At 35.5% G+C, this 14,480-nt stretch overlaps 1 protein-coding gene across 13 annotated transcripts in view; it reads right to left on the reverse strand.

Moving 5' to 3' along the window:
* The window catches only part of ERC1 (ELKS/RAB6-interacting/CAST family member 1), a 523,992-nt gene that overhangs the window by 128,474 nt on the left and 381,038 nt on the right, over nucleotides 1-14,480 (reverse strand). For all 13 annotated transcript variants that reach the window (XM_078450206.2, XM_078450210.2, XM_078450204.2 and 10 more), the window contains one exon: nucleotides 3,034-3,178. In XM_078450206.2, coding sequence (XP_078306332.1) covers nucleotides 3,034-3,178 — 145 coding nt within the window. The remainder of the gene's footprint in view (nucleotides 1-3,033; nucleotides 3,179-14,480) is intronic.

Below are 14,480 nucleotides of genomic sequence, written 5' to 3' on the forward strand. Positions count from 1 at the left end.
ACACACACTTAGAAAAATTAAAGAATCAAATATCTTTGGCAAGACCGGTTCCTTCTTGCTCATAGCATCCTAGATACTCTTTGAGACAGCAGGAATATGAAACTTTACATGGAAAGGAGACAGGAAAACACTGTTAGGAAGGACTCCCAAGAACTACATTTATCTTTCTCCTTACATAGATCACATCACTATAGAATACTCAGGGCATATAGTTAGATGTAAAGGCATTAAGCCATTATTTTTAAAGATTATAAGTTCATGGGTTAATTGATATCTTTAACTTTCACCTACTGAAAACATATAGCCTTGAGAACCAAGTAATCAAAAGCTACTATGAATGAGTACTATGAATGAGTACTCTAGTCTGCTAGACATTTTATTATCTTTGGTATCCTAGAGTAGAGAGACCATTAACTATTTAAATCTTATGTCTATATATTTAGGTCTAACTACTTAGGAGAACTGATACTGCTACATACACATATTCACAAACTAGTGAACGCCTTTCTTCAACGATACTGTCCTTTTTCATATATTAGCCCCCCGCACTGAAGTATAACTAATAAATATAAATTGCACATATTTAAGGTATACAACATGATGTTTTAATATATGTATACATTATGAAATCATTATCACAACAAAACTAATAAAAACTAATTGACATTTCTATCACCTCACAGTTACCTTTTTTTAAAGTTTATTTTTTTTTATTTTGAGAGAGAGAGAGAGAGAGAGAGCGCACATGCACAAGCATGTGTGGAAGGGGCAGAGAGAGAGGGAGAGAGAGAATCCCAAGCTGGCTCTGTGCCATCAGCACAGAGCTCCACCTGCGGTTCCATCACACAAAGTGTGAGATCATGACCTGAGCTGAAATCAAGAGTCGGATGCTTCACTGACTAAACCACTCTAACTATAGCCACCATGATGTATATTAGATCCCCAGAACGTATTCATCTGGCATAACTGAAACTTCATACCCCTTACCAACATCTCCACACATTTTCCCCTACCCTCCTAGGCCATTGCAACCACCATTCAACTCATATTATCAGCTTTGATAAGCCAAATTTTAGTTTTGAACTACTGTACACGTCTTAAAAATTTTTTTTAATGCTTATTTTTGAGAGAGAGATAGTGTGAGCAGGGGAGGAGCAGAGAGGGGGAGACAAGAATCTGAAGCAGGTTCCAGGCTCTAAGCTGTCTGCACAGAGCCTGATGTGGGGCTTGGGCTCATGAACCACGAGATCATGACCTGAGCCAAAGTCAGATACTCAATCAACTGAGCCACCCTGGCACCCCCAGATGTCTTTAAAATTAAGCACATTCTTCCTGCTTTACTTAACCAGTATCCAAATACTGGTTGATGTCCTCTTCTTATGACAAATTATTTTAGGACACTGGAAAAGTTTCTTTTGCTTATAAATGAGCAGTGGGTTGGGTTTTCTTGCTGGTCATCTATCTATCCTGTAGAAAGGGACATCCTCAGTCAGAGAAAGACAGATACCATATGTTTTCACTCACAGGTAGATCTTGAGAAACTTAACAGAAGACCATGGGGGAGGGGAAGGGAGGAAAAAAAGAGAGGGAGGGATGCAAACCATAAGAGACTCTTGGGTACTGAGAATAAACTGAGGGGTGATGGGGGGGTGGGGGAGAGGGGAAAGTGGGTGATGGGCATTGAGGAGGGATGTAAATGTAGCATGTACGAACACTGGTTGGGATGAACACTAGGTGTTGTATGGAAACCAACGTGTCAATAAATTATATTTAAAAAAGAAAAAAGAAAAGAAAGGAAAAGAAAAGAAAAGGGACATCTTTTGGTATTTTCTCAGCAAAGTTGGCCACAGAAACATAAAATCTAGTTCTACACAGTTTTAATAATGGCCCACAATTATTTTTATTGTGTAAATACTGATTCTTGTTAATTTGAACATTAAATATTATGTAAAAATACTATCAATTAATGATCCCCTAGAGTAGAAAAGAAGAAATTCCTTCACTTGAAAAACTCTTTCCCAGTCTTATTACTTCAGACAGAAGAGCAAATGAAGGCAGACACAACGCACAGAAAATGTATCTGAGAATAAAGGAGATGATACTAGAAGACATGACTTGTGGACACTGAAAACAGTACAAGAATGGCCAGTGAAGAGCATTAAAGATAAAGAAGGGGACTTAGATTCAGCTTTCTGTTTATTTTCAAAGATTTTCCCCCCAGTTTAAAAATTGTGGTAAAATATCTATAACAAACAATTTATCATTTTAACCATTTTTAAGTATATAGTTCTGTCCACTAAGTACATTTACAACATTGTCCAACCATCAACAAAAGGGAAGTGTTTAGCTTTTATTTCCACAGGTTTTACATAAATATTAAGCATTACATTTGGGGAGGGTTTAGGTTGGAAAAGAAAAGGGCAAAACTTTGCCCTTACCTTCAGAACATACTTAGCTCTGAATAGCTAGAATTGTTTAAGTAAAAATATGCCTTCTACAGTGGGACTCTGGTTGGATCATTCAAAAGAAATCAGCCTTTTTCATTTCACCCGGGGAAAATTTCATTAATTTCATCCAGCCATTGCACAAGTTAAAAAATGCTCTCAGGAATGCCTGGGTGGCTCAGTTGGTTAAGCAACCAACTCTTGATTTCAGCTCAGGTTATGAGCTCATGGTTGTGGGATTGAGCCCCAGGTCAGGCTCTGTGCTGGGTGTGGAGCCTGCTTAAGATTTTCTTTCTCTCCCTCTGTTCCTTCCCAGCTTGAGCATGTGCACGCTCTCTCTCTCTCAAAAACAAAACCAAAAAAACTTTCTCATGAGAGACTTGTGACATCTCTAATTCCTAGATATAGCCAGAGATTTGTGAAGATTAAAGTCTCTGCTTATGAAAATTAACTAGATACAAAGATCAGATGTCTAATATGAGACACGAGACCTTAAAATACAAGCTGGCAAAGATAAAGGCAGGGAACGGTGTGAAAGCTGGACCTACTGACCCTCTATGGTGGGGCCCTCCCTGGCATTTAGTTATACCTGCTGTTTGAGCTGCTGTACCAGACGATCCTTCTCCCGCTTCAGTGCAGCCACTTCCTCTTGGGTCTTTTTCTTAGAGGATGAAAGCTCCAGAAGAGCTATGTTGGCATCTTTTTCACTAATGGCAGCCAGAAGAGCTTCTTGCCTACAAAATAAGGAAAATTCCAGGGCTTTCATTTATCCTGAAAACAATCCTTTGAAGTTACTATTATTATCACACCATTTTATGGGTGATGAACCCAAAGCTCCGAGAGCTTATATAGCTTGCCCAAATTCACACCAAGTAATGGTGCAGCCAGGAATCCCACTCAGGTTTCTCTGATTGTAATGTCTTTATCACATGTTATACAGACATCTTAATAAAGAGCTCCTATAGTTATAGTTAAACTCGAAAAGTAAACAAAACTAACGACTTTTAAACTAAGAATAATACTGTCACCCATACATTTGACTCATTTAACTTATTCTTTTGATAAGCATTTGGTACCTTCCAGGCAAATTGAGGCATTACTGAAACTGAAAACATTTTTATGTACAGAGTGAATAACAAATTGTAAACATTAGTAGATAGGATTTAGAAAATCAGCCATCTGTTCTTGGAGCATTCTAAACATCTACAATTCTCTTTCTCTCATCAATGCAAATACGTTTCCAGTCATGGCTTTATTTGGCAATGATCTGTGCACTTTGAAACAATAACTTAAACCTTACAGATTCCTTGTGGTTTGGCTAATGACTTTTTGGTTCACATCCAGAGGAAAAGAAGGTGGGATTTAAAAGAGGGGTGAACAGGAGAAATTTACAAAATAATCAGAATGAAGTTGGTGAACAATTAGTCTCACAGTCAAAAATGCTTTCCTCAATAGCGCATCTTTTATTTAAGTCATCTCTAAGAAGGCAGATTTGACTTACAGGAACTATTTAAGTGGCCTGAGCTTTTGACCTAAGGAAATGCTGAATCTGAGAATGAACTGCCCAAGTTTAACCTTGCTTCTGTCTTTTGTTAAGATAATTATGCTTCAATAGCAGTCATCTGGAAGAGTTTTAGTTTAGCCACAAACTGGAAGACTATCTTTTGCATATTCTGACAAGGATTTTCTATTTTCTGGATGGGTAGGTCTGGAGAACTCTGAACAAGCAGTACTAACAAATAGAGGATATAGATCAGCTTACATCATGGAAATGAAGATTTGTTTAACCAGTCTTTGCTGTTGGAAGGAAAGAAGATTCTCAGTGACCCCAGTCTAATTTTCCACTGTCCCCACACTCTATATAATTCTAAAAAAATGGCAGATGGCTTATCTCGTGAAGTTCTAATCAACACCAAAGGGATAACAATAGTCTAAATATATCCACTGACCACTTGAAAAAAATGTTAAGTGGTGAAATGAGCTTAAAGGTGGAGGAGTTCAAGTTGGTCTCACTATGCACAATTTCCTGCTGATTGCTGTCATCTGTTCCCTTTGGGGAAGCTCAAAGACTGACAACGCTGGAATGAGAAATGTGTTTTCTCAATAAGGGTGCTGCAGCATTTCTGTGCACCAATAGTCAGAATTACACATTTAGCAGCAGGCAAATAACAGAAGATGAATGAAAGATAAATGACTGTATGCAATTAGATCAAGTAATAAGCATCTTTGCAAAATGCGAGATACAAAGGTGATGGGATCTGAGTTCCATTCTGTGCTCAAGGAAAGCCTCATAATGTGAAATAGTAAACATTATTCTATGTTGGTGAAGCATCTTGACCGAATTCCAAATTCTTTTATAAATGATATGCTTGGCCAGCTAGTGCGGTACAGTTAATCTCTGGGGTAAAATGTCACATTCCCAAACTGCAATATGATATAACAGGTGACAATTCAGATTCTAAATTTCAAAATAAAGGATGTGGCACTAAAGTGTGAGCCACTACAATAATGCCTTTTTACTAAGATATATCATTTTAAATCTTTTTCTCTTTTTATATAAAATTCAAATTGAAATTTTATTATTTCATTTATGTTATTTTTTATTAAGCATTGATAATATGCTACAAACTGCACAGAATAAAACTTCATCTCCCATACCCATCGCTCACAATCACTGAAAATTCCCTAACAGTTTAACATACCATTGTCCTTTCCATTTTAAAAGTATACCCTTGATACTGATTTCTGCATGTGTATGTGCCTACAAAGGGCAATTGATAGTCCAGAATAAAATATTTTTATTATATATTGCACATATATATTGGGTAATGTCAGAATCTTTAATGAGTATATTAGTTTTTAGGTTTTTCTTTTGTTTTTGGAAAGAAAGAGATAGTATTGTTCTCTTGTCTACAATTTTGGTAAATTTGAAATGAACAACTATAGGGGAGAACAACTTCATTAAAAATTCAGAAGAAAAAATTCCAAAGAGAGGCAAGAATATTAAATGTAATAAATAGTAACAGCCATCTAATTTTTGGGAATAAGAAAAATTATTGTTCTCTCAATACATCTGGTAGTAAAGACCATGTGGTACAGGTGAACTTACGTGGTTAAGTTTTACAGAGAGCACTCAAAAGTGTCAAAACAAAAAAAATTTAGCCAACACCCTGCTTTTCAGAGGAAATGGAATTTAGCGTGGAAAAAAAAAAACAAATTACAAAAATAATCTTATTTCAGTAGCCACTTAACTCTTAAATATAACTGGTTCTTTGGGAACAAAAAGGGTAACTGATAAAAGTAATTTGCATTCATGGAAGAACTGGAAGATACAGAAAACTATAAAGAAGAAAATAAAAATACCAGAAACAGCTCCTTTTTATTCAGAGTCAATTGCTTGAGATGTGGAAGTCATCTATTCAAAATCAAATATGGCTATTTTAAAGAAAATGAACCTTGATAGGGATTAATAATTATTGGCTTTAAGAGTCTTACTAACTCAAGTCTATCTACAGAAGAGGAAGGAAGACTCGCTAGTGAAGCACATTCTGACTTCATTTCCCATGAGCCCCAAGGGAGTAATATACGCACATATAATATGAAAGGTAATATATGTATGCCACAGCCCGGAGCAAAATAAGAACTGCAATGCTCTTCCTGCTAAATTACTCTCCTTGTTCTTCTGTTAAAGTCTTTCCCTCAGCTAAAAAAAAAAAAAATGTATACACAGAACCTTTCAAAGTGATTAGTGACCCCCTACTGCTTGACTAACATGCCATATTACTTGCATAATGAGTGGGTAGTAGCAGAAACCCAACTTTAAGTCATTAAAGAGGTCTTTTCACTCCATCCCTGGTGCTTTAAACTACATAACAGTTGAACCTGCCCTTTGACCTGAAAAATCTAATAGAATCAAGATGTCTCTAAAAGTACTCTTCTGTGTCATTTGAGCTTCAAGAAATAGTAAGACCACCTCCTTCATCCCCTTCTCCCTTCTGAGAAATTTTGGAAACAGGAGGCAAATACTCAAAGCAAATGGAGCTCAAAATCTTTTTGAAAATGCCTGAATCCTTGAGAACAACAAAACATTAGACAGCTATCGCTAGTAAATAAGAAATATAATCAGTGTTGGAATGATGGTGGTTAACAATTTAACAGGGAATCCCAAATATGTGTTTTTAGTAGAAATACCAGACAGAAAAGGAGTGTGGATGAAGGGATGCCACGAAGGTTTATTTTTCCCTCTTCCTCCAACTGGGTATTTCAAATTGAATGATTACACAATCAAGTTTCACAAACTCCTGAAAACATTGGGAGATCAGATGAAAGCAAGAATACGTCAGTTGCTTTGGATGTATTATTATCATGGACATGTAAGCATAGTTTAATCTACTTCAATTTTAAGATAAATCTGAAATCTAGATTCTCTTATCGATGCCTCCTTGATTCTAATGCCTCCTTTACTTGTTATTTAACCATTTAACTATCCAGAGTGAGTAGTAAACTACTGTGATATCTCTTCCACTCTTCCATCAATGAGATGAAAAAAAAAATCCTTTTGATTATTATTTTTTCCAACTTCACTTACAGAGGTCTCAGATATGGCACACACACTACCTTAATTAAGCTCAGTAAAAACCAGTTTGCAGGTGAGGCTACCTGGGCAAGCTTGACTGAAATGCCTGACCTTTCAAGCTTCGGTCAATGTCTTATTATCTCCACTATAGGTACCCAGAAATATCTTTAATGTAGAATATCAACACTAAATAAAATTTTCCATCTACCATAACAAATTTCTCTTTCAGTGTTAATTAAATCACCGTATTTCTAGATCCACTGGCTGACAACATCTAAATAATTTGAGTTCTTTGCTTTCCATAACCAATATTCACATTTTGCTGGTTCTTCCTTTCTAATAGTTTTTAATGATATCGTGGCTTTGTATCTCCAGGTTCATTATCATAGTCACTACCATCCTTTTATCATGGGTCAATATCATTCTTGAACCCATTCTGATTTCTCTGTCCTTGTATAATGTCCAACTCTCCCAATTCATTTTAATCTGGTTTCTTACCACATCAAGTGCTTTGGCTTAATATTTAACCAGCTACAATTTTAAACCCATTTCTTCTTCACTGTCCTTCAAGGACCCTATATCACTGAGTTACCACTTTTCACTCAGATTTATGCTATGCTTTCTACCTGAAATGCCTGTAGCTTTCTTGCCTTTAAAACCTGACTCCTCACTTGACTGCTAACTTTTCTCTATTTAGCATTTCCTGTCAATTCACAGTTTAAATGAAACTAACAGGTATGTGCTCTGTAAATATCAGTCAATTCATCTACATGTGCAGGGCTGGCTTCCCCAACTATATTATGTTTATGGCTTATATCTTTAAATTTTTCTTCTAATGTTTCTATGGGTTTGTTGGTCTTTCAATTTATTAGCTCACTAACTTAATTTTTTTTAAGTTTTTATTTTTAATTGTGATAAAATACACATAACAAAAAGTTTACCATTTTAACCATTTTTAAGTTTACATTCGGTAGTGTTCCATACATTCACAGTGTTGTGCAGCCAATCTCCAGAACTCTTTATCTTGCAAAACTCAAACTGTAGCTGTTAAACAACTCCCCATTCTGCCTCCCCAACCCAGCTCCTAGCAATCACCATTTATTTTCTGTCTCTATGAATTTGATCTCTCCAGGAACCTCATATAAAGGGAATCCCACTGTATTTGTATTATTGTGTCTGGCTTACGTCACTTAACACAGTGTCCTCAAGGTTGATCCATGGGTAGCATGTGTCATAATTTCCTTCTTTTTTGAGGCTGAGTAATAGTCTACTGTAGGTATACACCACGTTGTTTATCCATTCATCAGCTGATGGGACTTTGGGTTGTTTTCGCCTCTGGCTATTGTAAATAATACCCCTATCTTTAATTTTTAAAATATACTATTTTCCTTCTAGAGTCTTAATTCATGGCTTTGAACACCAGAAGCTTGTAAGCATAATTAATTTTCTGTATTTCACGTGCCTAAAAATTTACAATTTTTTTCTTTTATTTGGTATGAGTTACTCTCTATACTTTGGTATTATTATTCGCCAGTGTTCCTTTTTGCCTAAAGCCTTTATTTTGAAATAGCTGGAATGCAAGCTCCATAAAGGCAGAATCTTCATATGTCTTGTTCACTAATATACCCCAAGTGCCAAGAATAGTTCCTGGCATGGAGTAGGTACTTCACAAATGTATTCTGAACTAATACCTCTTTCAACTCTGACTCCATTTCTATCCAATGTGGTGGTTTGTTTTCCCAATTATTCCAATGTATTCCCTTATTTTAAAGCTATGTTTCATTGTATTTTTAAAGTGGGGTTTTTTTTGGGGGGGGGGGCAGGTCCCAGTAGCATGGAAGGCAAATGAGCAGTGAGAACAGGGAAAAATTTGAAAATATGAAAGAAACCAAGACTGGAAAGAGACACTAACTTTGGCTAATTTACATTTCATTTAAAGAAAGATTTGTTTTACTCTAAGTAGACAGATGACAACTAGAGTTGTAGGCTCAATTCTGGATGACATAATTTAAGATACAGTGTTAGAGGGTATCCAAAGGAAGGTGACAGGATAGGGTTATAAAAGGGCATGTTAATCCAAAAAGATTTATCCATACAACATGATAATGGCTGTCCGAATAACAAGAGCAGGAATAGCAGAAATAAGACATTTAATGTGTATTCCTCTAGAGGGCACAAATGGCACTGAAGGGAGGAAAGTCACAAAGAGATTTCAGTTTATATAAAATGAACATCTAATGTGTTAACTCTTGTTAATAAGTAGAATTGGGAGGCCTAAAAATTGGTAGAGCTTCCCATGACTGGGTGTTTGGAGAGCTTATTAGAGATACTGTATAAATGGTTTTGTTTTTGAGTGGTATGTCTACCCTCTTTAACTGTAAGATTTCAATATAACTAATAAGATGAGATAATAAATGGTAAGTGCCAATAAATCATATGGGTAGTGGATGCTCAAGGAATACAGTAGACAAAGAAATCACCTTAGGCCGAGGACATAGGAATTGAGAGGGACCTTATCCTGACAGAGATAATGAAAAAGACAGAAAAAGTGGCAAGTGTAAAAGCACAGGCATATGTGAGGACACATGGCGTAACTGGATTAGAGGGTTTCTATGGGGAAAGGAAACAATGAGAGAAGCTGAAAAGGTGGCTTTGAATCAGAGTAGAGATGGTCTGGAATAGCAGAAAGGAATAAACATGGATTATGAAATCCTTGAGGGTTCAGACCAAAACTTGACATATAGGAGTTACTCAAAATACTGAATAAAGAGTAACTTGATTTTGATAAAATGGAAGCACCAAAAGTACTAGAAAAGTAAAATAGAGGTTTAGAAAGACTGATTCAGAGGCAAAGAGGGGAGACTGGAATGGATGATATTCAAAGCAGAAAGGTTAGGATGCTATTGCTGGAGATTTATTACGAATCAAATTCCCATATTACAAAAATAATTTTTAAGGAACAAAGAATAAAATTATGTCTAAATTTGGGATTCAAGATCACATGTGGGACTATGATAAACTGATATATTATACAATGAATATGAAATATAAAATAAATATCACATTTATGTTTTGATGCTGGAAAGTAACTTTCAAATGTCACCAAACAGAGACTATCTTAGGGCATTTGATCCAATAGTGTCTGCTGGGGTTCTGCCTTGTGTAATCTTCGTACATTACAGTAGCCAGGCCTTTGCCCAGAACAATGTGGAATCTTCTCAATCTTCTCTTGCTTTATATCTACTGCCTGAAATAAGGGAAGAAAACTGATTTATATTAAGAAATACACTGACATAAGAGTGGGTAGAGGAGCTATCCCAATACGGACTACCTTATTTTTCAGAAGTCCTTGAAAAGAATCAAAGTTAAAAGAAACTGGTAGTAGTTATAGCTTAGTAAGTACGGTTGATTAAACAAAATTTTGCAGGGAAAATCTGTATTCAGTTTTTCTCCTCACTTTTTCTAAAATACGAGGGTTTTGATATCTCCACACACTACAGATTATGACAAGTTTGGAAAATTTAGTTCGACTGTGACATTTCTCTGTTATGAAGCTTTGCCTGTTTCTCAGACTGGCAAAAAACTTGATGTTTGTATCTACATTTGTTTGAAAAAAATAAAAGCTCGTATCTTTTCCATTTGTTTTAAAAAATAAGAATTAATTGTAATCTAATCCACAAAGAGAAAGGAAATCAGAGGTTCCCAGAGGTTGGAGCTGGGGACTGCAGACTGACTAGACAGGGAAGCAAGAGAACTTTCTGGAAATGTATTATAGCTTGACTATGGTGGTTGTTACACAGTGTATACATTTGTCAAACTCCTATACTGTACCCTTAACATGTATACATTTTATTGTATTGATATTGTAACTCAATAAAGTTATTTTTAAAGTCATTAAGATTTTCTAAAAGAAGAATGTTACACAGCAAACACAACAACAATAAGCACAATGTATTTTTTCATTATGGTAAAATATACATCACATCAAATTTGCTTTTTTAATCATTTTTTAGTGTATGATTCTGTGGCACTGTATATTCACAATGGCCTGCAACCATCAAAATCATGATCTTTCTCCAGAACTTTTTTTTTCCAACTGAAACTCTGTATCCATTAAACACTATCTCCCCATTCCCTCTTCCCCCAGCCAGGGCAACTACCATTCCACTTGCTTCTCTATGAATTTAACTACCCTAGTTAACCTGATAAGTAGGACCAGATAGTATTTGTCCTTTTGTATTCGGCTTATTTCATTTAGCATAATGTCTTTAAATACAATGTATTTTTATTCCCCCCAATTTAAGTGACCTTTAAGATAAAATATACACTGTTAAGTATTTTTCCCAAGTCTTCTTTCAAACTTCTTTTCTTTACTCATGTTTTGAAACAAGAAAATCAGATCTCTAAGAATCTATGCCTTTTATTCAGTCATTGTTGGACTAGGAAGTGGTGGTGGCAAGAGGCAAAACCAGACGGACTGAACAGATGGGGAAAGGTCTGAGGTGGAAGCACTGACAGGACTTAGTGAATGAAACTGGCCTTCTGCTCTCCCTTATTAAGTCTAGTTTAAAAGTATAATATAGAAACATGGTTTCAGCGCTACATCTACAGACTGGAAGTAACTTAGAATTTCTGTGAAAAAATTGTTTTCTGTCAATGTTAACAGTCATTTACAGTAATACTAAAAATCTGTTCAAGAAATAGAAGGTAATATTTATAGAAGCTCTACTATTTGGTTAAACTTGAAATAAATATTCAATTACACAAAAGCTTCTCTGCAGCTATAAGACAACACCACCTGAAAAAGTACTAGCAACAGAATAAAACAATCTGGAGATAAAAGGTCTAATAAAGAACTTCATGCAGAAACAGCATGGCTTCCTTTTAAGAAACCAGAATCCAGCTCTTCCTCCATGAGTATTTTAAGTAAAATGCAGCTTCCCTGACTGTAAATAAGGTCTCAATAAACTCTGGACGTTCTTTCTACTCTTTCTCCCCTTGTTTCGTAATGAAGAGTCAGCTATTAGTTTCATCCTTTATGGGGCTGATTAGCTGACAATAAGTAAAAAGTTCAAAAACTACACCTTCAACTCAATAAATAATCACAATCATATAAATGATGCATTATGTGGTGCAACGCTCCAGAGTTTTGCTTTCCTGGAGACACTTTTATAAAACCAATTTCATGAAAATTCTAAATAGTAAAATAGACCATATACCTGGAATCTAAAAACTAGAAATTAAGAGATCAGAATTAGTCTCAGAATATGTATGTGTGTATATATATACGTATATATGTATATATATATACACATATATATTAATGCTTATTTATATTAGAGAGAGAGACAGAGTGTGAGTGGGGGAGGAGCAGCACGCGCGCGCTCTCGCGAGACAAAGAATCTGAAGCAGGCTTCAGGCTCTGAGCTGTCAGCACAGAGCCTGGTCCCGGGCTTGAACTCACAAACCCTGAGATCATGACCTGAGCCGAAGTCAGTGCTTAACTGACTGAGCCACCAAGGCACCCAACTCAGAACACACTCTTTAAAAAAATGCTAGAAAAAAAGGATTACTTTGTTAAGATAATATCTACTCGTTTAATGTGTCATTTTACTTGATTAGAATATGATCCACTAAAAATTTACAGAATCCACACTAATTTGTAAAATAATGGTACATAGTACCTATCTTTAAAAGAAATCTAGAGCTATAAATTATTCAAATACCAAACTGTATATAAAATGCATCTACATAATCTCCATATTAAAAGATTCTAGTGAGTGATGTATTTTTTGTGATATCCAGATATGCAGAGATCAAAACTCCCTTCAATATTTTATGCACTTGGTTGAGCATCTAACTCTTGATTTTGGCTCAGGTCATGATCCCAGGGTCATGGAATGAAGCCCCACGTCAGGCTCTGTGCTGAATGTAGAGCCTGCTTAAGATTCATTCTCTCTCTCACTTTCTCTCTTCCCTTTCCCCCTGCTCATGTTCCCTCTCTTAAAAAAAAAAAAAAAAAAAGTGTACTTACCACAATGAAATTAAAATGAACTACAACTTATAATGAAACAGATACAGAAAGGAAAACAATATCATTTAGGTAAGAATCTTAGACTTTGTTCTTTATGTAGTCACAGTTCATTAGAGTGAATTGTCCCTATCTCTGGTTCTGTATATAAGTGATTTCTACCTAATGTCCAGCTATTTCCAGAGAGAACTCATATAAATAAAAACATATGTTTTATTTGATCTAAAATGACTCACTGTTCATGCTACAATTCCTCATGCTACAATTATTGATGTTCATCTTAAAAGAAAAAAAAAAAAAAAAAGACTCCACCGACCCTACTTTTCCCTAAACTTCTATGCCTTCTCTTTTTCCCTCCTGGTCAAAATTTTAAAAACTCTAATAGAGTTCTAATTAAAATTTTGGATTCCTTATTTCAAGATGGCAGACCAAAAACCTCTCAGCTCCCTTCTCCTTTAGAAAAATCACTCTCAAATATCAGGATAACAACAAATAGAAACAAATCCTAACCTTGAAAATACAAGAGTTATGGCAAAGTGTAATATAAAGAGAAAATGGATAAGCAAATTCTTAGAACATGAACAGCAATCCAAAGTGTCTACTGAGGAAAACAGCTATGAGAGGGAAATAGATTTACCTGCAAAACCCAAGAAGAGCTCAAGAATGATTAGGTCAATAGCTGTGGAAAGTAGTATAACTTTAAAAAATGTTTCAGACTTGCCTTACAAATAATGGTTCTCCATTATTTGGATCTCCAACATAAAATAAATTATTAAAAATGGAAGTCTGTGCTCTACTGCTGACCTACTACACCTGAATTTCAAAGGATGGGCATCTATAACTTTTAAGTAGCAGTCAAGGTAATTTTGAGACCCACTACTTTACAGAAAGATGAACTAATTTAAAAGACCAACAGTAAGGTATTATAGGTATCCCTGATTCCTCACATGCTTGCCAAGCCTCAATTTTTATTTAGTATTTGCATTTACTGTTCCTAATTCAATAAATACATAAAAACCTTCTAATTCTATAGTGAAAATAACCAGTTATTTTAAACTCTTAAATTCTGATGATACTGCAGATATTAATAATATTGACCATCACTGGACTCAGAAATATCATGCAGAGATGACTTCTGCAGTGTAATTCTACCCAACAGATTATTTGAAAAAAGGTTTAGGCAAACATCTCATAATGCATTCATAGGCAAATTTCCTCCTTTACGGCAAGGACCATCACAAGACAGACAGGTGAACTCAGAATCTTCTACTTTCTAAATCTCTGTCTTTAAAAATAGCTGGCAGTCAAGGGAGTTTTTGTTGGGGATTATTCAAATCCTATCAAAATCCCTAGTGAATTATGTTCTTAAACCCACTGATTTCTGTTGGAAGTGCTGGGGGTGGGGGGAACAGCTTAGCATGAGCCTCAA

Source organism: Panthera onca, chromosome B4, assembly GCF_046562875.1.
Source record: "Panthera onca isolate mPanOnc1 chromosome B4, mPanOnc1 haplotype 2, whole genome shotgun sequence".
Lineage (NCBI taxonomy): Eukaryota > Metazoa > Chordata > Mammalia > Carnivora > Felidae > Panthera > Panthera onca.